Raw genomic sequence first — 18,241 nt, 5'->3', positions numbered from 1 at the left:
CCAGGAGCCTTAGGGGCCCATAAGGCCTCTCTTCTCCATATAAGGAGCCCAGTACTATGAATAAAGCATTATAGTTGGGGGTCCTGTTACAAGTTTTGCATTGGGGACCGGGAGCTTCAAGTTACGCCTCTGGGTTAAGAGTTCCGTTATTCTCTCTATCTTAAAATTTATCATTAGTTTCCAAATTCATACTAGGAAGAAAGGATGAATACAGCTCCTACTTTGAGCAGATTTTCGTATCATTAGGATATCTGCCTCCTCATTGATTCTAATGTAGGCAAACTAACAATCTCTCTGGATGCTACTTTGTTCAACCCAGAAGTTATGCTAAACTGTGTGAACATGTAAAGTGTAACATATGCTGTGCCAAGAAATCTGCTGCTAAGAGCGGCTACAGATGTGCAGGAGTGAGTAATGAGACCAAGAGGGAACACAGACTTTAGACATTTGCAATTCCAGGTCTTGGTAAAAATGTAAAAGGATTGGCTGGGACTTCTAATTGATGGCCTATCCTTGGAAACCTAGTGTTTCTATACCACACAAGAGGGAAACTACACTGGCTCACCAGATATTTTGGAACAAGGCCTAACTAGCTGTACTTGTGCCAATCTACATCAGAGAATGTCTTCTTGGATGAAGCCATTTGTGTCCTGGGAAAGTGGGTCTGTAGCACTGATAGTCACTTGGGACTGCAGTATTGTTGCAGCTCATCAATGTTGACATAATCACTTAATTTAGGTGATAATCAAGGTGTATCATCGCCCTATCAGTCAGGTATGCCTAATTATTCTGTGATGCATCGGAGAATAAAATAGTGAGAACCACTCAAGGGATGTTTCCAAATGTGTCTGTTTTATTGTTCCAATGCAAGAGGTTATATAGTGTGGCTTCCCCACAAAGTCAACAATTCAAAGTCTACAGCAAGTGTGATACTTCTCTCTTAGTAAAATATTACAAAGGTTAATTGTACCAAAGCTGCATGCTCAGCGTCTGAGACCCTGTTAGTAAAACTTTACTACAATGTGTGTCTTTTGTAAACATACTACTTCAACAATTTTTCAAGTCATACTTCAAGTCAACAATTCAAGGTCTACAGCAAGTGTGATACTTCTCTCTTAGTAAAGCATTACAAAGGTTAATTGTAACAAAGCTGCATGCTCAGCGTCTGAGACCCTGTTCGTAAAACTATACTACAATGCGTTTCTTTTGCACACATCCTTCTTAAAATCCAGTGACACTACTGCGTAAAATATTATTTAATAGTTTCACATCAAGGACTAAAGGTGGAGGGTCACCTCACAGCTTTAAGAAGCACTAGTCTAGCAGGGCTGTACACTCCCCATGTGTTTGTTTAATAGGACAAGAAGTGGTGCCAGGTTTTATTTAACGTGAACATCAATGTGACCCTTATTCTATTTGTAACAAGGTTTCTAAAATGAAAACTCAGCAGACATTGTTTGTTCTCTGTTCGCCGTCTCTATTAATTATCCAGGGAGGCTCCTCGTGAAAAATGTTCTGTCTCTCGCTATTTGGGATATGGTTACAAAGTACTTTAATTTAGCTGGAGAAGAACAAGTGCAGTTGAGAGTCTGTAGGAGGGAGCGAGGCTTTTGCTGCAGTGCAGAGAGATGGAAAGATTCCAGCCTCAAGTTCTTCGGAGGCGATCCTTTGTAACCACTGCTTTTAGTTAGCGTATATTTTCTCGTACACTTTTATTTTTTAGACTGCATTTATTATAGATCAGTCCCATGTAAACGGAATGTCTCTTTAATTGAGTAGGATATACAGCGTAAAGCTAAGCCATAGATATTTTAATTCTTGACCATGGTCAAGCCACAGCTCAGTAAATGGTGATCTAAGCACTTCTGCTTCTATGTGACTAGAATATTGTATCGTCCGTCCAATACAATAGTGTATGCTCATGGGACCTCAGTTGTCAAGGTCAATGATCTTTGATTTACCACCAACTCAAGCTGTTCTTTACGTGTCCTATACAGAACTGCAATGAATAGGTCACGGGTCTGAAAGCTGTCAGACGTTTTACTGGTCTAATCAGAAACATGAAAGCAATTATAGTGGGGTAGCACGGGTCTGCACAAACACGGGTGAATGCAGGCAGCATTGCGTTCAATGGAGCCACAGCTGCTGCCGGTGGCCCCATTGGAAGCAATGGTCTGCCAGGAATCCCTGCAGTGATTTTCAGGGAAGGGCTTTAAATATAAACCCTTCCCTGAAAATCATTCCTATATGCTGTAAAAAATAAAAAATGTATATAGTCACCTCTCTGCCACTGCTGGGGCTCAGACGTGTCAAGCCGCTTGGGTCCCATCACTGTAATGAAGTTCTTTGCAGCAGGCAGCGCTCAGCCATTCATTGAATTCATTTAAAGCCCTTCCCCGAAAATGGAGCGGCGGCTCCATTGAAATCAATCGGAGAGCTGCACGATCCTCTGCCACAGCTGTTATAGCTGTGGCAGGGGATTCTTTACTCCCCACGGGGAGTCCCCTTGTCACTGAACACTGTGACAGTGCTGTCACAGTATTCAGTGATGAGGAGACTCACCGTGGGGGATATTGGCATGCACCATGGACCTATGGTGCACACATGTTCTATCTTTGGCAGGTACATGTGTTTGCACGCCTGTAAAACACAGACATGTGAACACACCATACGGAACCAATGGTTCTCATAGACGCGTGGTTATGTACGCACGTATGTACACACATAAACACGCTCGTCTGCATGCACCCTTAGTTAATGAATCTAGTCATAATACAGTGCAATGTTTCAGCAGAATAAAAGGCCCCTTTCAAGCTGAATTTCTGCTGTGGATTTGCACTTCGGTGTGCTGTGGATCTGCATGCAGATTTATCGCTCCTCAATAGGCAAATCCACACGTGGATTTCCCAATGTAGATTTGGCATGGTCCCTATGAAGAATTGATGATGAGTCGTTACTGTTTTTTTCCTGTACGCAGATTTAAAAATAGTAAGTAGTATATACAGTGTGGATTAAAACCAATGGAACAGCTCAGGATGCGGATTTTGCCACAGATTTGGGTGGAATCCATTACAAATGTATGGTAAAAAAAACACCATGTGAACCTATCCTAATATCACATAGCTCTTTTCATATTCCACCCACTGTCATTTTAAAGTGGTTGTCCAGTTGCAAACTACTTATGTCCTATCCTTGAGATAGGCCATCAACGGTGAATCAGTGGGAGCCTGCCGTCAGGGACCCCCATGATCAGCTGTGTACAGGGCCAGTGCATTTATGCACTGAGCTAACTTCAGTAGGAAGTAGTGATTCCAAAATATGTCAGCTTGTCCAGTAATTACTTTATTAGATCCTAAATGCATGCAAAAATTACAATGTTTCGGTCACAAATATGTGACATGATATTCCTCATATCCAATCACATACATAATCCAAAAGAAAATCCACTAGGCTGGGGGTCTTCAGATCCACATTATTTTGGTGTCCTGTTTTCTCAACCGTGCAGGTCTGTCCAACTGTCTCATTGCGCATGTCACAATCGTTAACGCCTATGACAACCAAAGGGGGGGGCATGACATATCACTTGACTTAAAGAGACCACCTTCTTCTATAATTACATCATAAGGTCTGCCCCCCAAAACTGTACTTACAAAGCCTATAAGATTCGCCATCCGAATGGGCATCATATTGCCATGAGAACTCGAATGCACAGTGTTTAACAACCACCAACTTTGGGGTATGTACGTATGTTCGCGTGCTCTGGCTTATAGTTTGCCACATCGAGGAATTCTGGTCTCTACATTTCAATCTAAAGAGCATATGATGGTCTTCTCATCCACCCTCATTCCAAACGATATATACTCATTAAAAAAAATAATGCACCAAGAAAGAGTTGTTGGAATTGGATGTGCAGCATCCCGTAGGGTGACCCCAGACACAGGGCATACGTTGAGGAGCCGGGGGGTAAGATGCTGGCTTGTCACAGCGGCACTTACCACACTCCCTCCCGGAGAGCGCCTCTGCCTCTTCCGGACACCCCTGGGATGCCCAATAAACATGAGAACAGGGATAGGTTTCTGGAATGAAACCGGAATGACCTTTGGTGGAGAATAAAGGAGCCGCAGACAAATATTACGTACCTCAGGTACCTGGGAATGGTCAGGGCCTGGCAAAACATTACTTGAATAACACTTCAACAGTACAAGGCAGAATAAACAATGTTCCCAGTGCAGGCATTAAGACAGACTTGAGTAAGAGTACCTCCACACGGTGATCCCTGACTTCAGGACGCCCATGTGTGAACAATTAAAGACGCGTACCTCCACCCTGTAGTCCCAGACTTCAGGACACCGGATGTGTGAATTAGAGACGAGTACCTCTGCACTGGACCTTTGGAAGAACTCACTCATGGTTTGCTCACGCTCTCTCTCCACTTGGTGGCTCACTCCTCTCCCATGCTAGAACAGTCAATCCAGGGAACCTCTCTTTTTCTTTCATTCTTCACTACATGAAGGCTAAAGGTACCCCCATGTAGCTGACACTCTTGGTCAGGAACCCAAAAGATATGCACCTCTTCCTGTTCTCTGACACTCCTATTTATACTCTCACTCATACCATGTGACAGGACATAAACTGATACATTCACAGGCAATCTGCAGGCTTTTGCAAACACTTAACTCCTCACTTGCTGCAGCTGGGCAATATACATAACAGAATGACTAGACACGTTTGCACAGCGCATTAACATAAGACATGACATGTATGATATTATGGAGTGGGCCAGGAATGGATGTACTACACACTTCTATGTGTGACTGCAATGATGATATAAATAAGTGATTACAATATTACAGCAAAAGGAAAAGTTTATTGGGAAAACTATACAATTCAGAGGAGGTTCTGCTACCTTTTTGGGCCGCCTCTAGCTTGGATACATGATGAGATACAGTGGGGCATGGAGGCATACAGGTTCCCTATGCTATTCTGCTAACACATTTCCCCACAGATGTTGCAACTGGTCCTCTAGACCCTGCAGGCTCGTAGGCTGCTGAAGTTGGCATCCCAGCTGCTACCATAAATACTTGATCAGCAATAAATCTGGCAACCAAGCAGCCTCAGAAGTGTGACAATGTTGTGTAGACATTCCTGTGACCCCCTTGTGTGTTCAGCTGAGACTATCCTGCTGGAAGCCTCTTGGAAGCCGCCATGAGAGGAACACGTGGCTGCAGGATGTCCTGCACATATCACTGAGTTGTCATTGTCCCTCGTACCACTACTAGGGATGACCGACTATCGTATGCGATGGCCCCACAGACCATCACACCAGCAGGGGGCAGTGTGCCGCTCCACAGCAAGGGCAGGATTGAAGTGCTCACCCCGAGGTCTCCATACCTGAACATGACCATAGTTGGCTCCCAAACAGAACCTGGAATTTTTAACTAAAGACTAGAGATGAGCGAACGTACTCGTCCGAGCTTGATATTCGTGCGAATATTAGGGTGTTCGGGATGCTCGTTACTCTTAACGAGTACCACGCGATGTTCCGGTTACTTTCAGTTTCCTCTCTGAGACGTTAGCGCGCTTTTCTGGCCAATTGAAAGACAGGGAAGGCATTACAACTTCCCCCTGTGACGTTCAAGCCCTATACCACCCCCCTGCTGTGAGTGGCTGGGGCGATCAGATGTCACCCGAGTATAAAAGTCGGCCCCTCCCGCGGCTCGCCTCAGATGCCGTGTGAGTTAGTGAGGGAAAGTGCTACTGCTGGTGCTGCTGTAGGGAGAGTGTTAGGAGTGAGTGTAGGCTTCAAGAACCCCAACGGTCCTTCTCAGGGCCACATCTATCCGTGTGCAGTACTGTGGAGGGTGCTGTTAGCAGTGTTGCACAAATTTTTTTTTTTTCAAAATCGGCAGTCTGCAGAGCATTGCGCCTTGCAGTAATACTACAGGGACAGAAGTGGTGGTTAGGTAGGGCGAGTGTTAGGAGTGAGTGTAGGCTTCAAGAACCCCAACGGTCCTTCTTAGGGCCACATCTATCCGTGTGCAGTACTGTGCAGGCTGCTGTTAGCAGTGTTGCATATTTTTTTCTTTTCAAAATCGGCTGTCTGCAGAGCATTGCGCCTTGCAGTAATACTACAGGGAGAGAATTGTGTAGGCAGGGCCAGAAGACATATATTATTGATTGAATATAGTCAGTGGGCCCTCCGTTTCCAAAAAAGGGAAAAATTGTATTTGTCCTGCAGTCTTGCGCCAATTTATTTCCTGCCTGGGAAAAGTCTCTGCTCTGCTGCACTTCATATAACTGCATTTCTGTGCAACACATATCTTATCTGATTGAATATAGTCAGTGGGCCCTCCGTTTCCCAAAAAGGGAAAAATTGTATTTGTCCTGCAGGCTTGCGCCAATTTATTTGCTGCCTGTGAAAAGTCTCTGCTCTGCTGCACTTCATATAACTGCATTTCTGTGCAACACATATCTTATCTGATTGAATATAGTCAGTGGGCCCTCCGTTTCCTAACAAGGGAAAAATTGTATTTGTCCCGCAGGCTTGCGCCAATTTATTTCCTGCCTGGGAAATCACTGGTAATACAGCATGCTGAGGGGTAGGGGTAAGCCTAGAGGACGTGGACGTGGACGTGGCCGAGGATGCGTAGGCCCAAGTGAGGGTGTGGGCACAGGGCGAGCTCCTGATCAAGGTGTATCGCAGCCGACTGCTGCGCGATTAGGAGAGAGGCACGTTTCTGGCGTCCCTACATTCATCGCCCAATTAATGGGTCCACGCGGGAGACCTTTATTAGAAAATGAGCAGTGTGAGCAGGTCCTGTCGTGGATGGCAGAAAGTGCTTCGAGCAAGCTATCATCCACCCACAGTTCTGCGCCGTCCAGTGCTGCAAATCCAAATCCTCTGGCTGCTACTCCTCCTTCCTCCCAGCCTCCTCACTCCACTACAATGACACATGCTCAGGAGCGGGCAGACTCCCAGGAACTGTTCTCGGGCCCCTGCTCAGATTGGGCAGCAGTGGTTCCTCTCCAAGCAGAGGAGTTTATCGTCACTGATGCCCAACCATTGGAAAGTTCCCGGGGTCCGGGGGATGAGGCTGGGGACTTCCGGCAACTGTCTCAAGACCTTTCAGTGGGTGAGGAGGACGATGACGATGAGACACAGTTGTCTTGCAGTGAGGTAGTAGTAAGGGCAGTAAGTCCGAGGGACGAGTGCACAGAGGATTCGGAGGAAGAGCAGCAGGACGATGAGGTGACTGACCCCACCTGGTGTGCAACGCCTACACAGGACAGGTCTTCAGAGGGGGAGGCACGGGCAGCAGCAGGGCAGGTTGCAAGAGGCAGTGCGGTGTCCAGGGGTAGAGGCAGGGCCAGACCGAATAATCCACCAACTGTTTCCCGAAGCACACCTTCGCGCCATGCCACCCTGCAGAGGCCGAGGTGCTCTAAGGTCTGGCAGTTTTTCACAGAGACGCCTGACGACCGACGAACAGTGGTGTGCAACCTTTGTCGCGCCAAGATCAGCCGGGGAGCCACCACCAACAGCCTCACCACCACCAGCATGCGCAGACATATGATGGCCAAGCACCCCACAAGGTGGGACGAAGGCCGTTCACCGCCTCCGGTTTGCACCGCTGCCTCTCCCCCTGTGCCCCAACCTGCCACTGAGATCCAACCCCCCTCTCAGGACACAGGCACTACCGTCTCCTGGCCTGCACCCACACCCTCACCTCCGCTGTCCTCGGCCCCATCCACCAATGTCTCGCACCGCACCGTCCAGCCGTCGCTAGCGCAAGTGTTTGAGCGCAAGCGCAAGTACGCCGCCACGCACCCGCACGCTCAAGCGTTAACCGTTCACATAGCCAAATTTATCAGCCTTGAGATGCTGCCGTATAGGGTTGTGGAAACGGAGTCCTTCAAAAGTATGATGGCGGCGGCGGCCCCGCGCTACTCAGTTCCCAGTCGCCACTACTTTTCCCGATGTGCCGTCCCAGGCCTGCACGACCACGTCTCCCGCAACATTGTACGCGCCCTCACCAACGCGGTTACTGCCACGGTCCACTTAACTACGGACACGTGGACAAGCACAGGCGGGCAGGGCCACTACATCTCCCTGACGGCACATTGGGTGAATTTAGTGGAGGCTGGGACAGAGTCAGAGCCTGGGACCGCTCACGTCCTACCCACCCCCAGAATTGCGGGGCCCAAGCTCGGTGCTGGTATCTGCGGCGGAGTATGCTTCCTCCACTAAAGCACCCTCCTCCTCCTCCTCCTCCTCCGCAACCTCTGTCTCGCAATCAAGATGTGTCAGCAGCAGCAGGACGTCGCCAGCAGTCGGTGTCGCGCGGCGTGGCAGCACAGCGGTGGGCAAGCGTCAGCAGGCCGTGCTGAAACTACTCAGCTTAGGAGATAAGAGGCACACGGCCCACGAACTGCTGCAGGGTCTGACAGAGCAGACCGACCGCTGGCTTGCGCCGCTGAGCCTCCAACCGGGCATGGTCGTGTGTGACAACGGCCGTAACCTGGTGGCGGCTCTGCAGCTCGGCAGCCTCACGCACGTGCCATGCCTGGCCCACGTCTTTAATTTGGTGGTTTAGCGCTTTCTGAAAAGCTACCCACGCTTGTCAGACCTGCTCGTAAAGGTGCGCCGGCTCTGCGCACATTTCCGCAAGTCCCACACGGACGCTGTCACCCTGCGGACACTGCAACATCGGTTTAATCTGCCAGTGCACCGACTGCTGTGCGACGTGCCCACACGGTGGAACTCTACGCTCCACATGTTGGCCAGGCTCTATGAGCAGTGTAGAGCTATAGTGGAATACCAACTCCAACATGGGCGGCGCAGTGGGAGTCAGCCTCCTCAATTATTTTCAGAAGAGTGGGCCTGGTTGGCAGACATCTGCCAGGTCCTTCGAAACTTTGAGCAGTCTACCCAGGTGGTGAGCGGCGATGCTGCAATCATTAGCGTCACCATTCCTCTGCTATGCATCTTGAGAAGTTCCCTGCAAACCATAAAGGCAGCCGCTTTGCGCTCGGAAACAGAGCCGGGGGAAGACAGTATGTCGCTGGATAGTCAGAGCACCCTCCTGTCTATATCTCAGCGCGTTCAGGAGGAGGAGGAGGAGTATGAGGAGGATGAGGAGGAGGGGGAAGAGACAGCTTGGCCCACTGCTGACGGTACCCATGCTGCTTGCCTGTCATCATTTCAGCGTGTATGGCCTGAGGAGGAGGAGGAGGAGGAGGATCCTGAAAGTGATCTTCCTAGTGCGGACAGCCATGTGTTGCGTACAGGTACCCTGGCACACATGGCTGACTTCATGTTTGGATGCCTTTCTCGTGACCCTCGCGTTACACGCATTCTGGCCACTACGGATTACTGGGTGTACACACTGCTCGACCCACGCTATAAGGAGAACCTTCCCACTCTCATTCCCGAAGAGGAAAGGGGTTCGAGAGTGTTGCTATACCACAGGACCCTGGCGGACAAGCTGATGGTAAAATTCCCATCCGACAGCGCTAGTGGCAGAAGGCGCAGTTCCGAGGGCCAGGTAGCAGGGGAGGTGCGGAGATTGAGCAGCATGTATAGCCCAGGCAGTGCAACAGTCTTTAAGGGCCTGGACAGCTTTATGGCTCCCCAGCAAGACTGTGTCACCGCTCCCCAGTCAAGGCTGAGTCGGCGGGAGCACTGTAAAAGGATGGTGAGGGAGTACGTAGCCGATCGCACGACCGTCCTCCGTGACGCCTCTGCCACCTACAACTACTGGGTGTCGAAGCTGGACACGTGGCCTGAACTAGCGCTGTATGCCCTGGAGGTGCTTGCTTGTCCTGCGGCTACCATCTTGTCGGAGAGGGTGTTTAGTGCGGCTGGGGGAATCATCACAGATAAGCGTACCCGCCTGTCAACCGACAGTGCCGACAGGCTAACACTCATCAAGATGAACAAAGCCTGGATTTCCCCAGAGTTCTCTTCTCCACCAGCGGACAGCAGCGATACCTAAGCAATACGTAGGCTGCACCCGCGGATGGAAGCATCGTTTTCTCTCACCATCCAAAACGGGGACATTTCTGCTTCATCAATCTGTGTATAATATTCCTCCTCCTCCTCCTGCTCCTCCTCCTGAAACCTCACGTAATCACGCTGAACGGGCAATTTTTCTTAGGGCCACAAGGCTCACTCATATAATTTTTCTAAAAAATTTTTATACGTTTCAATGCTCTTAAAAGCGTTGGAACTTTAACTTGAAACAATTTTTCGTTAAACTGGGCTGCCTCCAGGCCTAGTTACCACTTAAGCCACATTAACCAAAGCGATTAATGGGTTTCACCTGCCATCTTGGTTGGGCATGGCCAATTTTTACTGAGGTACATTAGTACTGTTGGTACACCAATTTTTTGGGGCCCTCACCTACAGTGTAATCATAGCAATTTCTATGTTCTTCGCCTGCACTCATGGTACAGAAAGGTGTGTGGGGTTGGCCTACACTTTAGCTACATAAATGTAACTTGGGCCTTGGCTATACTGCAGCTACTGAAATGGAACTAAGACTGCGCTCCCACTATACTGCTGCTTCGGAATTGTTCCTGGGGCCTGTGTAGGCTGCTACTATTACTTAAATGGAACTTAGACTATGCTCCTCCTATACTGCTGCTTCGGAATTGTTACTGGGGCCTGTCTTGAGTGCTACTATTACTGAAATGGAACGAAGACTGCGCTCCCACTATACTGCTGCTTCGGAATTGTTACTGGTGCCTGTCTTGAGTGCTACTATTACTGAAATGGAACGAAGACTGCGCTCCCACTATACTGCTGCTTCGGAATTGTTACTGGGGCCTGTCTTGAGTGCTACTATTACTGAAATGGAACTAATACTGTGCTCCCCCTATAATGCTGCTAGTGATATGTTAGTGGGGCCTGTCCTAATGCTACGGCTGAAATGTTACGAATTATGGGCTCTGCCTATACCGCTGCTAATGGTATGTCTCTGGGGTGTGGAAACAGAGGCTTCCCAAAGACATGATGGCGGCGATGCCATTTCCCACCAACGCGGTTACTGTTAAGGTGCATATAACCACGGACACGTGGAGAGGACACGTAGTGCCTCAAAAACATCCCCCGCCACGGCCAACTTAATCCTGGCCACATTCCGAAACCAACAAAATACAACCGCGCTACTAGGTCCGCAGTCACCACCACATTACCACCAACGCGGTTACTGTTAAGGTACATATTACCAGTCTGACTGGGGCATGCAGACACCTTGACAGAATGAATAGTGTGTGGCACATAGGTTCCCCATTGCTATGCCCACGTGTGCAGCTCCTGATGGCGGTGGCACAGGATTATATTTCTCATTGGTTCTGTACAGCATTGTGGGCTATCGCCCCACCACTTTTAAAGAGGGTCGCTGCCTAGCCGTGCCAACCTTCTGCAGTGTGTGCCTGCAGTTCCTCCTCATGGCAGACGCACTTATAAATAGACATGAGGGTGGTGTGGCATGAGGGCAGCTGAAGGCTGCGCAGGGACAGTTTGGTGTGCGCTGTGGACACTGCGTCGTGCAGGGGGGAAGGGGGTTGGGCAGCATGTAACCCAGGAGAAGTGGCAGCAGAGTGTCATGCAGGCAGTGATTGTGCTTTGTTGTAGATAGTGTGGTGCTTAGCTAAGGTATGCCATGCTAATGATGGCTTTTCAGAAGTAAAAGTTGTTGGGATGGGGGGGGGGGGGGGGCACTCTTGCCGGTATTGTGGCTTAATAGTGGGACCTGTGAACTTGAGATGCAGCCCAACATGTAGCCCCTCGCCTGCCCTATCCGTTGCTGTGTCGTTCCCATCACTTTCTTGAATTGCCCAGATTTTCACACATGGAAACCTTAGCGAGCATCGGCGAAATACAAAAATGCTCGGGTCGCCCATTGACTTCAATGGGGTTCGTTACTCGAAACGAACCCTCGAGCATTGCGAAAATTTCGTCCCGAGTAACGAGCACCCGAGCATTTTGGTGCTCGCTCATCTCTAGTAAAGACAATGCAGTTCCAGTCTATAGAAGTCCAGAGTTCTCATTCATGACATCACCACATATGTAATTGGTGCCATGACACCAAATTTCCTTCTGCTAAGTGCCTGGAAATGGTTCGGGCAGAGACTGGGGTCTGTAATAATGGTACCACCTGTGTCTGGATGGTGGACAATGAAACTATTGGATCTGCTCATGCTTGTCGGTGGCTTAAACGATCCCTTCTACTGATGGACTATCTGGGGCATCCAGAGCTTGTTCGCTGTGTGTATGTGCCCTCACGCATGCACTGATCTCAACACCTCCTTAACAGCTTGGTCAGTAATGGCCCAGGTGGTGGGCAATTCATCAAAATGACCATCCTCCTTCTCTCATTCCAATGATATGCCCCTTCGCAAATTCTGTTAGATGGGCAAAATATCTTTGAGAGCATCGTAGAGGAATGTCTAGTAGTCAACAGCGGAGGCATTTTAGGGCCTCTAATCTGACCTAAACTGTAAGCATTTGCTTATCAACCTGAGACATAACTGCAGAATTTTTGCAGCAATCCGACAATTCTATCTGGGTGCATTATTTTCTTTGTCATACAGACCCAATATACAGGGATTTATGTTTTGATGGTGGGTCAGAAGACCAGCCTTGGGGGGGATAGGATGAAAGTAGATGAGAAGACCATCATATGCTCTTAAGATTGGAATGTAGAGCTCAGAACTCCCCAATGTGCAACACTATAAGCCAGGGCACGGGAACATACACATCCCAAGGTTGGGAGTTGTTGAGCACTGTACTGATAGTCAGCATTCGAGTTGCCGTGGCAACATGACAGCTGTTCTGTTGGCAGATTATATAGACTTTGTGAGTTCAGTTTCTTGGGTGGACCTAATGATGTCATTATCAAAGCAGGTCTCTGTATGTCATGTGATTTGTCATTTGATCCCCCGTCCCTTCAGTTGTTATGGACGCTCAAGATTGTAAGATGTGCAATGAGATAGTTGGGCAGACATGCATAGTTGAGAAAATGGGACTCATGGTACCGCCTAAATATATATATATATATATGTAATGGTATATATCGACTAAATGTATGCTTCAAAAAGGTTCATAGTAACCAAATCATTGCAATTTTTGTTCATATTTGGAATCTAACAAAGCAATTACTGGAAATGCTGACCTCTTTTAGAATCATTGGAGTCTCAAAATAGCTGGGAAGGATCATCCTGGCAACCTTATTGTATTCCTGTAACACTGTGGATAAGTACACGGAGGGGCATCTGGTGCTGTCTAAACATATGAATTTTTCTGCAGGAAGTAGACAGCTCTGTTCCAACTGCAGTGGCCAGACTTGGTATTACAGGAGAAGTTCTCATTCACTGCAATGCCTGCAATACCAAGCTTGGCCACTCTAATGGGAATGGTGCTGTCTACTTCCTGCAGAAATCAGCTCAATGCATGAGCACAAAGGGCCTGTGGCGGCAGACCCCTTCTGATCGACCATTGATGGCCTATCTTGCACATAGACCAACAGTAATTTACAACTAAACAGCCCCTTTAAGTATAACGCAAAATAGTTATGTTTTGGTCTTTTCATTTCATGCTTAATGCTAAGAAAATGGGATATCAGTAGTAATTCATCTTTTATTAAAGTCAAGTGCCAGGAGAGGTAAAGTTTCTCCTTGTGGAGAGCAGAGTAGGTGTGAGTAGACTTAAAGGGGTTGTCCCGCGGCAGCAAGTGGGTCTATACACTTCTGTATGGCCATATTAATGCACTTTGTAATATACATCGTGCATTAATTATGAGCCATACAGAAGTTATAAAAAGTTTTTTACTTACCTGCTCCGTTGCTGGCGTCCTCGTCTCCATGGTGCCGACTAATTTTCGCCCTCCGATGGCCAAATTAGCCGCGCTTGCGCAGTCCGGGTCTTCTGCTTTCTTCTATGGAGCCTTTCGTGCAGGATGCCGGCTCCGTGTAGCTCCGCCCCGTCACGTGCCGATTCCAGCCAATCAGGAGGCTGGAATCGGCAATGGACCGCACAGAAGAGCTGCGGTCCACGGAGGAAGAGGATTCCGGCGGCCATCTTCACAGGTAAGTATAGAAGTCACCGGAGCGCGGGGATTAAGGTAAGCGCTCCGGTAAGCTTTCTGTACGTCCCTGCATCGGGGTTGTCTCGCGCCGAACGGGGGGGGGGTTGAAAAAAAAAAAAACCCGTTTCGGCGCGGGACAACCCCTTTAAGGGCCATTTACATGGGCCGATTATCGCGAGAAGCCAGTGAGAATACAGAGGTGATCTTCTTGTCTAAATGCTCTGCACTAGCAATAACAACCTAGTGGTCATGTCAGGGCTCAGATGACTGTCATCCCATCTAAATGGGACATTATAAGGCCATACATGCTCCTCTGGGAGATTTAGTATGCAAATGAGAGATGGTACAATGCCTCTACGGTGCCACCAATTAGAAGGTAGCATTCCTGCAAGTCAGTGTCTGATCTATTGCATACCATCTCAGATTGACATACTATATAGTCCACAAATGCATCTTTGTGATACACCTCATTACCCTTTTTTGGGTTTTATTTTCTTCATTCTTCCATTAGTTTTTTTTTAACTCTGTGCATTACATGAAAAATGTAATTGCTACATGGAAACTGTCAGCATGAAGGCTAGCTTCTGCTGGCTGATCATATAAAGTACAATATGTCAATTTAGTACTTCATTCGCCCATTTGCATTTTCAGGATGCGTTCACACATTTACATTTAAATGCTGTTTTGTGATACTTTTATAGACTAAGAACAGAAAAATGCAGTTTCTGTCACTTCTATAAAAGCAGTCAAAACCATGCTGAAAACCACATTAAAATCTACACACATGAATGAACCATTCAATGTACCGCCTGCAGCCCAGTCCAGTAAGACATAGATATTCACAAGAGTCCTACTTATTAACACATGAATGCCAGATTCTGGTATCGGCTATTCATATGCTAACCAGCCTATTGAGATATTGATGTGTTTATGACTTCACTGTCATTCTGGCATATGGTTCCGGCTGAAAAGCGCTATATAAATAAGCAGAGCTTGGTTTGTCATTTGGCAAGACTCATTGTGATATTGTGATTTGTTATTTGTAGTCTTCCATGGGGCTGCAGGTAAAACCCGCTGAAGCATCTTATTGTGATTGTCTGGGAGAAGAGAATAATCTTTATTCTCAGGGAACACACATAAATTCTGCAACTATCTGTAGCTCTTGTCCAGATAGGAGGGAAGCCGAGCTGCGGCACATTGTATTTTCAAGGACAGATAAAAAATAATTTATATGGTGGAAAGTTACTTAAAAGGAGGCTGCCTGTGAATGTTTGCTACATGAAAGAGTGTGTCAACTTTTTCAAACTCCTGGAAAGATAAATCTGCCAGTGATACTTTGTGTCACATGCCCAACATTCCCAGCATAAACCTCATGATGGCATTAAAATAACATAAAACGGTTTCAAAATAAAAGAGAGAAAGAACAAACACAATTCTTTCACAGTCTCTTCTGTTCCATGAGGGAAGGAATACACGAGGGTCACACAATGCAGACTTGGATTTGGTCCGCACACTGAACAAATGTTGTTGTCCAAGTCAGGAGCATTTATTGATTTCAAGCTTCAACAGCCAAATATTTCACATTATGATTTCTTAGTCCAAAGCAACTGCTGCCATTTTTATTATCCCCTCCTGCCTCTTCCCCAATTCCTAAGTTTTTGTGAATAGTTGAGTCTCTTGGTCTTGTTTCTATATTGAAGGTATGGCTTTTTGGCCTGAATTCTTCCATGTAGACCACTTCTGGCCATACTTTTCTGAACATTAGCTGGGTGTACCTGGGTCTCAGGGTTTTCTGCCAGTTCTGAGCTGATGGTACTGCTGGACATCTTCAAATATCAAAGGGAAATAAGCATGATGCGAAAGCTGGACAATCAAGAAAGTAGGTAGAAGAAGGATGGAGGCCTTTGAGCTGTGGTGTTGGCAGAGTGTGCTGCGCATACCATGGACAGAGATGGTCACAAATAAGGCAATCCCAGACCATGTTTGACCAATTGTATCACTAGAAAGGAAAATTACAAAACAAGGGCTTTCATGCTTTGGTCATGTCATAAGAGCCAATTCTCTGGAAACCACATTAATGCTTGGTACTGTCAGTGGGTCTTAAAGAAGATGACGCCAAAGAACACACTGGCTAGACACAGACACAATCAGGGTTGATATAAACATGTGAACATTGGAAAGAAGCAGCCAAAGACAGGGAAGCATTGCGTATGCTTATCCACAAGTTGACTGAAAGTTGACAACGATTGAATGGATAAATCATCATCATCAAGCATAATGCGTCTATCATCTGCTGCACTGAGTTTCCTTGGCCAACCACTGGGTCTACGGTCCTTAATGTTGCCTATTTTTTGTGCTTCCTCAAAAGAGTTAGTATGGAGATGAACAATGGTTAATAGGATTGTTCATTAGAGATGAGCGAGCACCCAAATGCTCGGGTCCTCGTTATTCGAGTCGAGCTTTTCGTAAAATTCAAGAGCTCTATTCGAGTAACGAACCCCATTGACTTCAATGGGAGACTCAAGCATTTTTGTATGGGACCCGCCGGTTGCCGAGCTTTTTTTTTTGTTCGTTCTCTCTCTCTCTCTCTCTCCTCTGCCAAGCCAGCCACAAACTACCGTTGATGTGCGCAGCGTCGCAGCGGGGAGGGGCCAAAACTGGGGCGGGGTTGAACACGGCGTGATGCTCGCTCGAGTAGCGAGCACCATCGAGTATGCTAATACTCGAACGAGCATCAAGCTCGGAAGAGTACGTTCGCTCAACTCTATTGTTCATCCCTCTACACCTATGATTGGTCGGCTACACATCTCCCTGTTTACATGGGAAAATGTACAGCCTGTGATTGAGCATTTGTATGGTGGCATAAAAGGCACGATTATCCAATGAACGAGCATTTGCTCATTTATCGGCTGATCGTGAGCATATTTACATGGCCCAATGACTGGGCAAAGAAACATTTGTCAAAATGTCCTTATAAACATTTAGCCAGACCCTCCTGAGTCCAAGAATCTATTGCCCCTGTTCCAAGAATTAACCATAGTGTGACCAGTTACATACAGGCAGGTTACCATTTCGATTACACTTTGCTTGCCCCTTTATTGGGATTTTAGCCATTCAGAAGTTTAGAAAAATAGAGAGACAACCTGCAGAAGCTGTTTTGGTTGCCAATTCCTGTTGTCACTTTTATAAAAACCCCAGAGGAAAGAAAAAGTAATAACTTAAAAACTTCTCAATGGTTCAGTTAGAAACTTGAGGAAAGAGAAGAAGTCTTCACAAAGTTATATGCATTGGTTCTTTTATTGTAGGTGGAAATGATTAGATGGAACTGTTATAAAACAATCTGACAACTAGGATCATGTCATAGTCCTGAAGCGCAGCGACAGCTGAGACAGATACCGGACTGAATATGAATGTGGATATTTATATACTAGAACAATAAAGCAAAATCCGACTGGATATATGGAAATAGATGACAAATATGATGTTGAATATGTTATACAGATTAGTCATCAGTCAAGCATCGTCACCATCAGTGATGTTTTGTAACTAATGGCTTCCTCTTGTTTCCTTGATCTTATACCATACAGTGCCTAATATTTTGTACATCCTACATGCTCTATGCTTACTCTTCCAGGCTTTGCGGGGTTCTCAGAAGCTGGTCCTCTCCGTGTTGTCTTCAGGCCGAGTCCCCGGAGGCCATATCTCCAGTCATATTTACACTTGGGTTGATCCGCAAGGTCGTAGTGTCTCGCCTCCCATTGGGTTACCCCGCCTTCACAATCCATCGGTGGAGGAAAAGAGGAGTCATCTACAGCTACTACAGGAAGGGGATGAAAAGAAGGTGTGGGGGTAACACTGTATTCTAAACAATCATTATATAGCATTTTCATAATCACTTTATATGTTCTTTTAGGTGACAAATTGAAATTATATTTGCAAGTAGCTGTTCTCCTATAGGATTCATTTACAGCACATTTCTGCATTCTGCTTAAAGGGGAACTTGTCACCTCTCAACAAGCATGCACAGTGTAAGGGGCCACAATAAAAGGGTTAAAATGTTGACATGGTAATAGACTGTAAGATGCACCTGTCAAATTTACTGAGGTAACCTAACATGGTTCCCAATGGTGCAACCTCAACACTTTGGCTGT

At 47.0% G+C, this 18,241-nt stretch overlaps 1 protein-coding gene across 1 annotated transcript in view; it reads left to right on the top strand.

Moving 5' to 3' along the window:
- The window catches only part of WHRN (whirlin), a 165,174-nt gene that overhangs the window by 70,862 nt on the left and 76,071 nt on the right, over positions 1-18,241 (top strand). The window contains exon 3 of the mRNA XM_066580713.1: positions 17,725-17,931. Coding sequence (XP_066436810.1) covers positions 17,725-17,931 — 207 coding nt within the window. The remainder of the gene's footprint in view (positions 1-17,724; positions 17,932-18,241) is intronic.

This window comes from Eleutherodactylus coqui, chromosome 10, assembly GCF_035609145.1.
Source record: "Eleutherodactylus coqui strain aEleCoq1 chromosome 10, aEleCoq1.hap1, whole genome shotgun sequence".
Taxonomy (NCBI): domain Eukaryota; kingdom Metazoa; phylum Chordata; class Amphibia; order Anura; family Eleutherodactylidae; genus Eleutherodactylus; species Eleutherodactylus coqui.
The sequence above is the reverse complement of the archived record's forward strand: the minus strand, read 5'-3'. Positions and strand labels throughout refer to the sequence as shown.